The 11,699-nt window shown below is 47.9% G+C and overlaps 1 protein-coding gene and 1 long non-coding RNA gene across 2 annotated transcripts in view; one reads left to right on the plus strand and one right to left on the minus strand.

The window, feature by feature from the left end:
• Window positions 1–1,522, minus strand: part of LOC110469849 (histone-lysine N-methyltransferase SETMAR) — a 3,350-nt gene extending 1,828 nt beyond the window's left edge. The window contains exon 1 of the mRNA XM_021529005.3: window positions 1,435–1,522. Coding sequence (XP_021384680.1) covers window positions 1,435–1,512 — 78 coding nt within the window. The 5' untranslated portion in view covers window positions 1,513–1,522. The remainder of the gene's footprint in view (window positions 1–1,434) is intronic.
• LOC146766218 (uncharacterized) lies at window positions 1,514–10,162 on the plus strand. Its single transcript, XR_014958094.1, has 3 exons — window positions 1,514–1,866; window positions 2,003–2,108; window positions 2,703–10,162. It is a non-coding gene; the product is annotated as an uncharacterized LOC146766218 (long non-coding RNA).
• Window positions 10,163–11,699: the final 1,537 nt, after the last annotated feature.

Consider the following 11,699-nt stretch of genomic DNA (forward strand, 5'->3'; position numbering starts at 1 on the left):
TATCAGGGTATTGTTTAAGTAATTCTCCCCACACTTCAAAATGCTCAATAAGTGGCTTCTAAGGTTAATCTATAGATCTTCAAGCCACAGAATTTCAAATACACAATTATGTCAAAAATGAAGATACTCAATGCATCTCTCCAACTTGTTGTATTCACACTTCCTCCTAATTCTGGTAGAAAATCATATCCTCAAAATTACACTGATGCCCCCAGCAGGTGAATGGTTATAGAACCATGGAGTGCTGCAAAACAAAACCTGATAGAAACTGCTACATTTGGAAACCAAGGTATAAGAACAGCGACGGGTGTATTTCCACTCCCTTCTCAGCATTCAGCTTTATTTAGAAGCCTGGAGGATGTGCCATCACTAAATATTACATTTCACAGTAGCTTGTACCCGGCAGTTCAGGGTGTTGCGAAACATGACAGTGAATTTGCAAGTTTCTTTTTTTAATAAGCATCAGCTTCTCAGTCACTCGTCTTTACTCAAAACCAAGTTTGCTGTTCCTCAACCACCATTTCGGTAAAATACGAGCACACCACACAATTCAGGGAGATTTGGGTCTACAGGGCTCACAGCTTAATTTTTCCTCAAGGCTTATTAGAAGCTTCTCCAGTGTGGTTTGTATAGACTCTCTAATACCACTGAAGCAAATTCCTGGGTGTCCTGGAGTGACAGGACAAGCAGGAACAGATACAAACTAAAAGACAGCAGATTTAGCTTAGATATTTGGGGTAAATCCTTCCCTGTGAGGATGGGGAGGCCCTGGCCTGGAGAAGCAGCAGCTGCGGTGTCCCTGCAGAGGAAGGTATCCCTGTAGATGGTGTCCCTGCAATGAAGGGTGTCCCTGCAGAGGAGGTGTCCCTGCAATGAAGGGTGTCCCTGCAGATGAAGGTGTCCCTGCAGAGGAGGTGTCCCTGCAATGAAGGGTGTCCCTGCAGATGAAGGTGTCCCTGCAGAGGAAGGTGTCCCTGCAATGAAAGTGTCCCTGCAGATGAAGGTGTCCCTGCAATGAAGGGTGTCCCTGCAATGAAGGTGTCCCTGCAGAGGAGGTGTAAATGCAGAGGAGGGTGTCCCTGCAGAGGAGGTGTCCCTGCAATGAAGGGTGTCCTGCAGAGGAGGTGTCCCTGCACAGGAAGATGTCCCTGCACAGGACGGTGTCCCTGCAGATGCAGCGGTCCCTGCAGGTGCAGCTGTCCCTGCAGATGCAGCGGTCCCTGCAGAGGAAGCTGTCCCTGCAGATGCAGCTGTCCCTGCAGATGCAGCGGTCCCTGCAGATGCAGCGGTCCCTGCAGAGGAAGCTGTCCCTGCAGATGCAGCTGTCCCTGCAGATGCAGCTGTCCCTGCAGGTGCAGCGGTCCCTGCAGGTGCAGCGGTCCCTGCAGGTGCAGCGGTCCCTGCCCCGCTCTCCGCCCCGCCGCTCCCCGGTACCTGGAAGGCCGGCGGGGCCTCCCCGGGCGGCCACAGCGCCACGGCCACGGCCTCGCTGCCGCCGCTCAGCTCCGCCATGCCCGCGCCCGCCCCCGCCGCCAAAGCTCCGCACCCATTGGCTGCGCGGGGCCGGCGCCGCGCGCTGATTGGGCGAGGCGGTGACTGACAGCTGCGCCAGGGGGCGGTGCCGTGCTGCACGGGTCCGCCCTCAGCGGGGCGGGCGCTGTGAGGGAGCCCCGGCCCCGGCCCCGGCCCCGGCCCGCTCCCGGTCCGGCCCCGCTCCCGTCCCACACCGACCCCGTCCCATCCCGGCCCCGCTCCCGTCCCACACCGACCCGGTCCCGTCCCGGTTCCGGCCCTGCTCCCGTTCTACCCCGGCCCGGTCCTGCCCAGGCCCCGCTCCCTCCGTGCCCGCGGCCCCGGCCCCGTGCGGTGCGTGCCAGGCCTCGCCCCCGTGGTCAGCGTTAATCGCAAACCACGGAGCGGTGTTATTCCTCACGTGCCTCTCAAGCCCTGCTTATTTTCAAGGTGTTCGGGTTTTAATTTTTTTTTTTTTTTTTTAAACAAGTTAATGTGTCTGATGAGTGAATGGGATCCCGAGCCCTTATCCAGGGGAGGCAGTGCCACACGCTCCTGTCCTGGATGAGAACAGCCATGGCCGTTGTCAAAAATAGGTTAGAAACTGTTGTAAAATACTTAATAATTGTTGAGCGTATACTGCTAAAAAGCTTGACTATTATATTGTAAAGGGGTTAAAAGGGTAGTTATACAAAATGCAGTACTCAACCTACCTAAAGTGTACCACCCCCCCAAGTGAACCTGGACAGAACTGTAATGTGTCAATCAAACACCTTAAACCTCCATGCAAATGAAGGATCCCAACAGAAACCAATCCAAAGGAACAAAAAACAGGATAAAAAGGGGGGCATCCATGTCGCTATTGGACACAAAATGAGTACACAGAAGCTTACTAAGTTCAAAAGAGAAAAAGAGAAAATTTTATTTCTGACCTCATAATATAAAGAATTCCAAAAGTGACAGTGGATTGGAGGATGGAATTGCCACCTCTCCAACCACACTGGTCAAACCAACAGCCCATCAATTCTCTCCTCTTACAAAGAAGAATGCAAAACAATCATTATTTACATGAACATGTGTGAGAACTGCAGTAGAAATATGTAAACATCAGAATGCATAGAAAATTTTAAAAAGAACTTTAAAACTTTCAAAAGGACTATAAAAGGAAACCTAACACTTTTAAAAATCAGGACAACACATCTGACCCGGTGAATCCGTGCTGCTCCACCTGGAACATCGGGGACATCACTGCTCAAGAAAGGAAGAACATCCGTGCTGCAACATCCTTGATGGGAACACTCCTGCTCCACCCACAGCCCCCGTGCTTTAGGCCTTATTATAATAAATATTATTAAATTACTAAATAGAAATGCTGAAATCACTTTAGTACCCAGAGCGTGTTCCTGTTTCTAATAGCTGGGGGTTGTGGCTTTTGGCAGGACATAATCCAGCCAAATCCATGTTCTGCATGATGGGAGACACAAATCCATGGAAACAAGTTGTGGCTTGGGATCACACAGAGGTTTGGGTTGGAAGGGACCTCAGAGCTCACCCAGTGCCACCCTGCCATGGCAGGGACACCTCCCACTGTCCCAGGTGGCTCAGCCTGGCCTTGGGCACTGCCAGGGACAGCCACAGCTGCTCTGGGCGCCTGTGCCAGGGCCTGCCCGCCCTCCCAACCAGGAATTTATTCCCAATCTCTCATCTCCAGCTGGCTCGGGGAAGTCCTGCCTGTGCAATGTGTGACATTCTTCTAAAGCATCTCACACGGTCTGTTTCTCAGCTGGAAACTGCCCAGCCTGCAATGCCATGCTGGGAGTTCCATGGGCTTTTGTACTTACCCCAGCTCAGGTGTTTTGGGTTTGAGGTTGATGAAGCTGTTAGATGTTTCACCTGCTGTTTTCCATGTGTTTCCATTTGGAACTCAATTAGCACACCCATAAATAAGCCCTCCACAGAGCTGGCAGTCAGAAGTTTTTGGAGTGAGTTCTGTGCTCCTCCAGGAGGATGTTACTTGTGGCTGCTTTTCCCTGAGGTGGTTACTCTCCTGGCTTTTCTGATCCCTCTTTCTGCAACGTTTAAGAAGTGGCAAGTTGTTGCCTCTTTTGTTTCCTTCCTCCTGTCTGGAAAAAGGAGCTGAGCAGCAGCAGCAGCAGGAGAGTTGCTGGTGAGTTTGGACAATGAAATCTGTGCTTATGGGGGATAATGGGGATAGAGAGTTGATGTGAAGGTAATAGGGTGTTGTTTGTTGGGTAACTGAAAGGATTATTTTTGCACTGGGCCTGTAAGAGAAGGGGAGGTATGCAAGAGGTACTTTGGGAGGTCTGTGCTTGCCAATGTCTGGCCTATCTAATTCTGGGGAAGACTTTAATCAGTTTAAAGTTGTGCTACTTGTGTTTTATTGTTGGTCATGGTGGAAAAATCTGAACACAGCCTGTGGTGCTGGGTTTGTCCCCCCACAGCTGCTCACGGTGCCTCCTTGGGTGGCTGCTCTCACCTGGGAGCCCTTTATAGCCTGGGGGAGGCAGATCAGCTGTAGGAGAGATGCTGAAATGCTGAATGAGTGGTGATGTTAAAATGTGCTTCAGCTTAGGGCTTTCTGTTATTACCAAGTTGACCTTTAGATCAAGACACTAATTTGGCTGCTGATAGAATTCCCTACCATTTTGAGATGACTGAAGTAACAAGCCATTACTCTGTTGTAGAAGAAACAGGTTGCTCGTATGTACAGGAGAGGGGTTTGGTAATCTGCAAAAGGTCACGGAAAATCCAGTGTTTTCCTCCTCCTTATCTTACCCAGAGCTCTGTTCTGTTGGACTATAAATGGATGAAACTGTTGAGAGGCCCAGGATGGGTGAAAAATGGATGAAAACTCCTTTTGTTTATTATGCAAAATTGTTGTGGAAGGATAGCTTAAAATGGAGCTGGAGGAGTGAATTGAAAGTGAACTTTGTGATGCTGATCTGAGGCACCTGGGAATTTCTTTTGCAGCCTCTGTGATGAGGCTGCAAATCCCTTTTGTTACATTATATGTATTGAACTGTTGAGCTTACCCCCATATAAATAATACTTTGTGGCCCCTCTCTGTGCTTCTTTAGAATTCATAATATTCTTCTGAAAACTGGAATTTGGAAGGCTAGCTCTGCTTGAGCTGTCAGTTTGTGTCTCCACCTTGCTCCACAGAATTTTGGTGGCTGAGGCTGTGTGTAGCACCAAGGTGGTGGACCTTGAGAGGTGTGAGCCTGTGGCTTATTGACTGTGCTTCAGGGAGGTGTGCTCAGAAACCTCAGTGCAATCCCAGCCTAGAAGAAACTGGATGTGAAACTTTCCTGTCTTTCTGGTAGGCAAAAAGCCCAGGAATCAAAGATTCCAAATTGATGTGGTGGAAGCTAAACTATCCCAAGTGATAAACACAGAATTCCATGCGTTTCTGGTGTCACCATCAGTGCTCCTGGGGGTCTGGAGCAGCCCTTTCTCCAGCTGGGAGTGTTGCCAGCTCTCCATCAGCTCAGCTGTGTTTTCCTTGTGCTGATTTTGGCCCCAGAGGGTTTCAGGGCTCTCCTGGGGAGAGTGATCAGGAGCCTTTTGCTAGAGGAGGCTCTCTGGAGGCTCCCTTTGGCTTCCCAGTTTCCTGTGGAACCAATCTCTGAAAGAATAAGGTAATCCCTTTAAAGTGTTTTATTTTGAATTGCACATGGTTTCTCGCTGACTTTGTTCTGAATAGCCTATTCAGATATAGAAAGTTACTATTTTACATTAAAAGGCAGCACATTTCCTGTGTGATATACTGGAGATACCTCCTGAAGGGTTTCTAAAATCGTGGCATGGAGCACACACATCCCAAAGGGACCTTGGTCTGTCATTCCCTGGCTGTTTTAACTGCCTTATCTGTTTCTGCTTTAGGCTGTGTCTCCTTCCTCCTGTAGTGAATCTCAGATACTCTTTTTAAAAAATCCCTTGTTTAAAGACTCTTTTCTCTGTGCTGCTCTTCTTTTCATGCCTGGTTGAACTTTTTCCTTTGGTTTGGCCTTCACTTATGGATCATCATCTCCATCAGGTTGGTGGGCAGGTACTCTGAAAGTTTCTGCCAGTCTCTGGTGTCTATTAAAATATTGATTTGCAGAGAGTGAAGTACAAAAAGTCAATATCCCCCTAAATGGAGTAAAGTGACAATGTTCTAAGGCTGGACAAGTCCAGATTGGTGCCTACACACTGAGGTGGGGTTGGCTGGGCAGGTGAGATAAAACCATGTCCTGGCAGGGTTTTGTTCAGGTGTGTTCATGGCAAACAGCCACACTTAAAAAGTGCTTATAATGCAAGCAGGTGCTTGGGTTTATTAGAACCCCTGCAGTTTATTTTTTACTAGTGAAGCAGGGGGATATCGGTGTTCTGCAGAGCATTTAGACTGGGTGTATGGACAGGAGCAGTGCCTGCTCTGAAGTGCTCAGGGAATTGAGACACCTGTATGAAGATTTTGGTTTTTGTCAGTATGAGGTGCCTGCCACCCAGAGGTGATGACTGCAGCTCACCCACCTGCCTCAGCAGTCTGCCACTCAAAATGGGGAGCCCAAACATGTATTTTTGTGCTTCTCACTTTTGAACCATTCTCAGAGCAGTCTGCAGCTCTTTTATCTTGTTCTCCTTGTACATCGGAGCCAGCCACAAACACCTGACCGGCCACAGGTGCGATTCCTCTCTGATTAAAGTGTAACAAACGAATTAACACGTGCTGCTAATTGCTCAGCTGGGAAACCGAGGTTTGGCTGCTTACAGCTCAATTTATTTGTGCTTCCCAGGCTGTGAGGTGCCCTCTGGATGGGGTTTGGGGTGCAGGGCTGCTTGGCCAGCGCTGCCAGGCTGGGAGCAGCCCCGGGGGACTGGGGAGGCTCTCCTTTTTGGAACCTGGGGATTTGGGGGGCTCCTTCCTCAACCCCAGGGGATTGGGGGGCTTCTTCCTCAACCCCAGGGGATTGGGGGGCTCCTTCCTCAGCCCCTGCTCCCTGCTAAAGAGCTGCCAAAAGCCCCCCAAGGAAATGCAGGCTGCAGCGAGAGCTCCGGTGCTGGTGTTTGTAAATCCCAAGAAGGAGAAGTTGAAGATCAGTTTATTTGAGCTTCGCAGAAAGGGCTGACCTTGGAAAATGCTGGGTTTGAATAACGCAGTTTATCAAAATATCGCCAAGTGCTTTTGCAGAGAGAGATGAACTTTGTTTCCTTTCTTGTACAGATAAGAAAACTGACGCAGGGACACGTGAGAAGTTAAGCAGTGGTTGAGCTCTTGGTTATCACGGGGCTCTGCATTTCATCCCTTCCCGTGTACTCTTGCAGCATCGATTGGGTAATAGGAACCATAAATCTCTTTGCCAATACATGGGCACTCAGAAAGTTTTGACTTTGAGATGAGCACCAAAATTTTCTAACTCAACATTTTGTCACATCCTTGGATGCAAGCAGAACGACTTAGAGCAATGAGAACAATTCAGCTCTTGCCATGCAAATGGATTGCTCATTAATAGTAATGTATTTTTGTATAAATTAGTCCTGATGTATTTTGGGTGATTAAATTCACCCTTGTTTTGGCCTGGCAGCAGCAGGTGAGCCACTTACAAAGACTAGATGGACCACTCGTCTCCTGGCTAAAACTGTGCTGATGTTGTGCAGGGAACTTTTCCTGGTATTTTTATTAATAGAGAAAGCCGTAGAACAGCCTTTTGGTGAAAGAGACCTCTGTGTAACAGTATTTCTTCAAAAGAAACTCATTACCAAGTGAGACACAGAACTGCCTCCCAGACTGGACAAATTTCTTCCCTTTGAAGTGCACATCAAATTCCTTCTGTGCTCCCCATCTGCCTTGTCTGAACAAACTTCATCTGACATCGGTGACCTCTGGCATTTCCCTCTGGATGAGGGAGATGTATTTGCACACCATTCAAGTCTTTTATGGACTAACATATGTAATGGGCAGCGCCAGGGGACTGCAGGCAGTGTGGAAGTGGATGTCTCAGTGATTCAGCAGGCTCAGTGAACTTCTGCTGCCTGGTGCTTTCTCTTAATGTGCTGCTGCTTGCCAGAGGCAGAGCTGGATGTTCTGCCAGAGTAGATGGAGCTGGGAGAGGATCCCTGTGGCTTTGCTGTCCTGTCTGTCCCCAAAAGTGCTGTGCAGCTCCTGGGGCTGTGCTGGGCTCTGGGTGGTGGCTGGTGTGACGTTGGTAGATTTTGTGTTTTCAGAGGCTGTGCTGCTCTCAGGGCAGCAGCTGGGGCTCTCTTGTGCCATGGAGGGCTGCCCTTGGCACATGGGTGGCTGTGCCAGGGATAATGGGAAACTGGACAGGACAGAACACACATCCAACCAATATGATTAATGCAACGTTCTCCCTTTATTCCAGAGAAGATGGCAGTTTTTATACACTTCCATGTAGTTTTCAGTTTACAAAGGCACTCTGATTGGCACACTAACATAGTTCACCTTTGCCATAAGGTGGTCAGGCTTTTCACACTGCAGCTCTACCCTAATTCACATTTGGATAGCTCATTACTTTTTAGTTACCTTAACATAATTTCTAACTGCACCACAAATAAATTCTCACTTCATCAAAGGCTTCTAGACCCCATCAAGGCACTTATCAGGGGCGTATTCTGAGGGGTAGCTCAAGTCTCACTCCAGACATAAATCACATTCTCTCTCTCAGAAATTCTGCACCAGGGCCTGGGTGTCTGTGACCCCTGTGTGCTGTGGGACACTCGGAGGTGACACTTCAGTCCCGTGTTGGAGCTGGCAGTGGCACCCTGGCAGCAGCTCCCAGGGTGTGAAGGTGGCTGTGTGGTGCCAGGGTGCCAGTGCTGCTGCTCACAGCCTTGCTGCCAGCTCTCAGAGCTGTTTGGGGGGGTTGGTGTTTATTTTGGGGGTTTTCTCAGCCTTTACACTGCGCATTCCCTGCGGGTTGTGCTGCACGCTGGCAGGAGGGGTTTGCAGTGCCAGGATCCTCAGTTCTGTTCTGTTTGGTGAAGGTGTGTTTCCATTATTCAGGGTATTCCCCAGAGCCCACCTCGTTTTCCTTTGAGACAAGACTTTGCCATCCCTGCTCAAGATAATGGATCACAGAAAAGGCCAAGTGAGCGCCTGGGGGATACCTCTGTTTATCCCTGGGGTGTGGATGTACACATTTCATACTGTGCTTTCATCTCAATTGGCCCTAAAGATCTGTATTGATTCAAGTTCTCTTCTCAGAGAATCTAGATACTTCCTTTATTTCCCAGTTCTAATCCCTATGCCTCTTAAAACAATGTGTGATGAAAATTTCTTTTTTTAGCTTCTTTTTTTAAAATAAATAATTTAGTTTCCTGCTCTTGATTTCTCATCACTAGTGTGGCCTGGTGCCTGGAAATGCTCTGGTTGGAGTGGTTCTTTTTGGTGGTTTGCTGGCAGTTGTGAGTGCTTCATCTTGCAGGTTAATGTCTCTCAAGAACTACTGGAATGCCAAGTCCTCTGAAAAGGCACAGGGGCAAAGGCTGATGGAAAATTGTAATGCTTTATGAATAAATAGAAGGTTGAGTGAGGAATAATCATGTTTATCTTGAGTGAATGTTGGGTCAGGCTGGAAAAACTCCTTCTAGATCTCATCACAATTATCATCTTGGTCTGAGCCTTTCCTTTATTAAATGATTTAACAGTAATAAAAATGGGTTAGGGTTTGTTTTTCTTCTCCCCACAATCAACATTTGCTTAGTATATTAAAATTTTTTTTACTGTGATTATTCTGTGCTGTTTATGCTTTCAAAAAGATTTCACATTGCATGTTTTTTCCCATTTGCTTTGTTCAAAAAGAGATGTTTTGAGAATAAAAATGTTGCTTATCTTGTCTTGCTGCTCCATAACTGTACTCTGGCTTATATGAAATCCATAATTTTTCCTTGTTGGTAGGACAACAGAGAACAGAAAGGTGGAATTAGAATAGGAATTCAGATTAATGTTAACTGTGTGTGCTGTGGTTAAATAAATCACTTAATGATTACAGAATAATAATTCAGTGTGGCCTGCAGTCAGACAGGATGCTTTTAAGGGGGGAGGAGCTGTATAAAGAATGAATTATATGTGTTTAATGTAATATTTCACTGTGATAGTAAATCAATTCCCCTCATCAAATTACCCAAACAAATTAATGAGTGTGAATCCAGGGCAATTAATAAACCATCTTGCATAGGACTGAGTTTTGTGCTGTAACCTTTAAATACAATTTATCTCAAAGGCATAATGCTTAAATACTAAATGTTCTTTCTCAAAGAAAACTTAGGAAGAGAGAAAAAAGTTAGCTTATGTAGGATTTCAGTTTCTTCAAAATTAATTACCCTTCAGAGCTATTAGTTTTGATGTAATCCCTCAATTTTTATTACCATGTTCTATGCAACACTGGCTTTGTGTGGCTTTATACTGACAGAGAGTGGGTTTAGATGAGATATTGGGTAGGAGTTGGTGCCGGGCAGCCCTGGGGCTGTCCTGGATCCTGGCAGTGCCCAAGGCTGGGCTGGACACTGGGAACAGCCTGGGACAGAGGGAGGTGTCCCTGCCCTGGCAGGGCTGGGATGGGTGGAACCATTCTGGGGTCCTGTGGAGCCTCTCAGTGCTGGGAGTGCTCCCAGTGCAGAGCCCGAGGGAGCCCAGCACATCCCTGTGCCTGCCCTGGCTGGCTCCAGACCCTGGCACAAGGTCACAAACACCTGTGGCTTCAATTCTAACCTGTGCAAAAAAGCTGCCAACTCTGTGTGAAGAATTACAAACCACAAGGGTTTGAGCAGTGTGGTGGGTGAGTTAACATAGGGTGAAAAAATAGAATTTTGGGGTTTTTAGAATGGGGTTCAGGGGACAAGATGGAGGGATTTGGGTGTGTCCTGGCCTTCTTCTCTTTCTCCTTGCCCTCCATGCCTTGCTGTGCTGGTGACACTTTTCTGTTGGTTTAAGGCACAGACACACTGTCCAACAGAAATGACAGATATTGGCACGTTATTGCAAACATGGCACAGGCAGTTTTTGGTATAAAATGCAAACACCCCCTGAGGGCAGACAGAATGCCATGGCCGAGCTGCTGGCCAGAGCTCAGCAGGGCAGAGAGAGAATGTTCTGGAGAAGGGAAAATACACAGCCTTGAGAAGCTGATCCTGCACACTCAGACTGCTCCTCTGGCTGCAGGGCTGGGAGAAGGAGGATTTTACACTCCTGGGGTCATCCCAACACCCAGACCCTGAGTGTTCCCATAACTGGGAGCAGGGAATGGGCTCCCTGTGCCTCCAGGGGTGTGTGGGCCTCAGGCAGTGCCAGCATTCACAGCAGCTGCCCCTGAACATACAAATCCAACCTAAAACCACCAGTGGGAGGGTCCCGGGGATGTTTCTGGGCAATCTCCAGGTGGGAAGGTAACTTTAGGGATATATCCCAAGATGATTAGTCCTGTTCTGGCCTCCACGAGTGTGTCCTTTGCATCCAGCCCCCTTCACAAAATGCTGAGCAGGCAGAGATGGAGGGAATGCTGTTCCTGTTTGGAAAACATCTGGAGCTCTGGTTTGCGTGCAGCATTAGCTGGGTTTAAAGAGTGGTGCATAGCCAGGTCTTCAGTTCCTCTCCCAGAGTGAAACCAGTGATAAACTCCTGTAATACAGATCAGCAAAATAATCCTTTGTGCCAGCAGTCTGTCCCCCTGGTTGTTCTGATGTGATTTAGGTGTGTCCATGGAGGTGATGAAGCCTGGAGGGGAGGGCTGAGCTTCTGCTGCTGCGGGCTAGTCAGCTCTGACCACATTACATGAAACGTGGACACAGTGAAAAGCAATCTTGCTTTCAAAGGATTGTTGGTGACCTTTAAATTAGGGCTGGGAGTCTCATCATGAACTGCCAGGGCAGCAGACATGACTTACTCCTCTTTCCCTTGGAACTGAAAGGTTATTTTCACTGAAATTACCACTTTTTACGTAAAGGTCAAATCCATATAGCTGCATCTCGAGGAGGTAGTCAGTGACCTTGTTTATCTCCCAGTGTCTGCAACTTCATATTTCTGGGTGGTTTTTTACAGATCTTGCTGTTGTCATTCTTTTATAACATTGCAAAGAGCTGCGTTTGATGGGCTGGATGTTGAACTGCTGCAAGTTGTTTCTGTTCACTCGGCTGGAATAATGGTAAATGACCCTGGTGCTGGGCTTGGT

Source organism: Lonchura striata, chromosome 12, assembly GCF_050655825.1.
Source record: "Lonchura striata isolate lonStrDom1 chromosome 12, ASM5065582v1, whole genome shotgun sequence".
Lineage (NCBI taxonomy): Eukaryota > Metazoa > Chordata > Aves > Passeriformes > Estrildidae > Lonchura > Lonchura striata.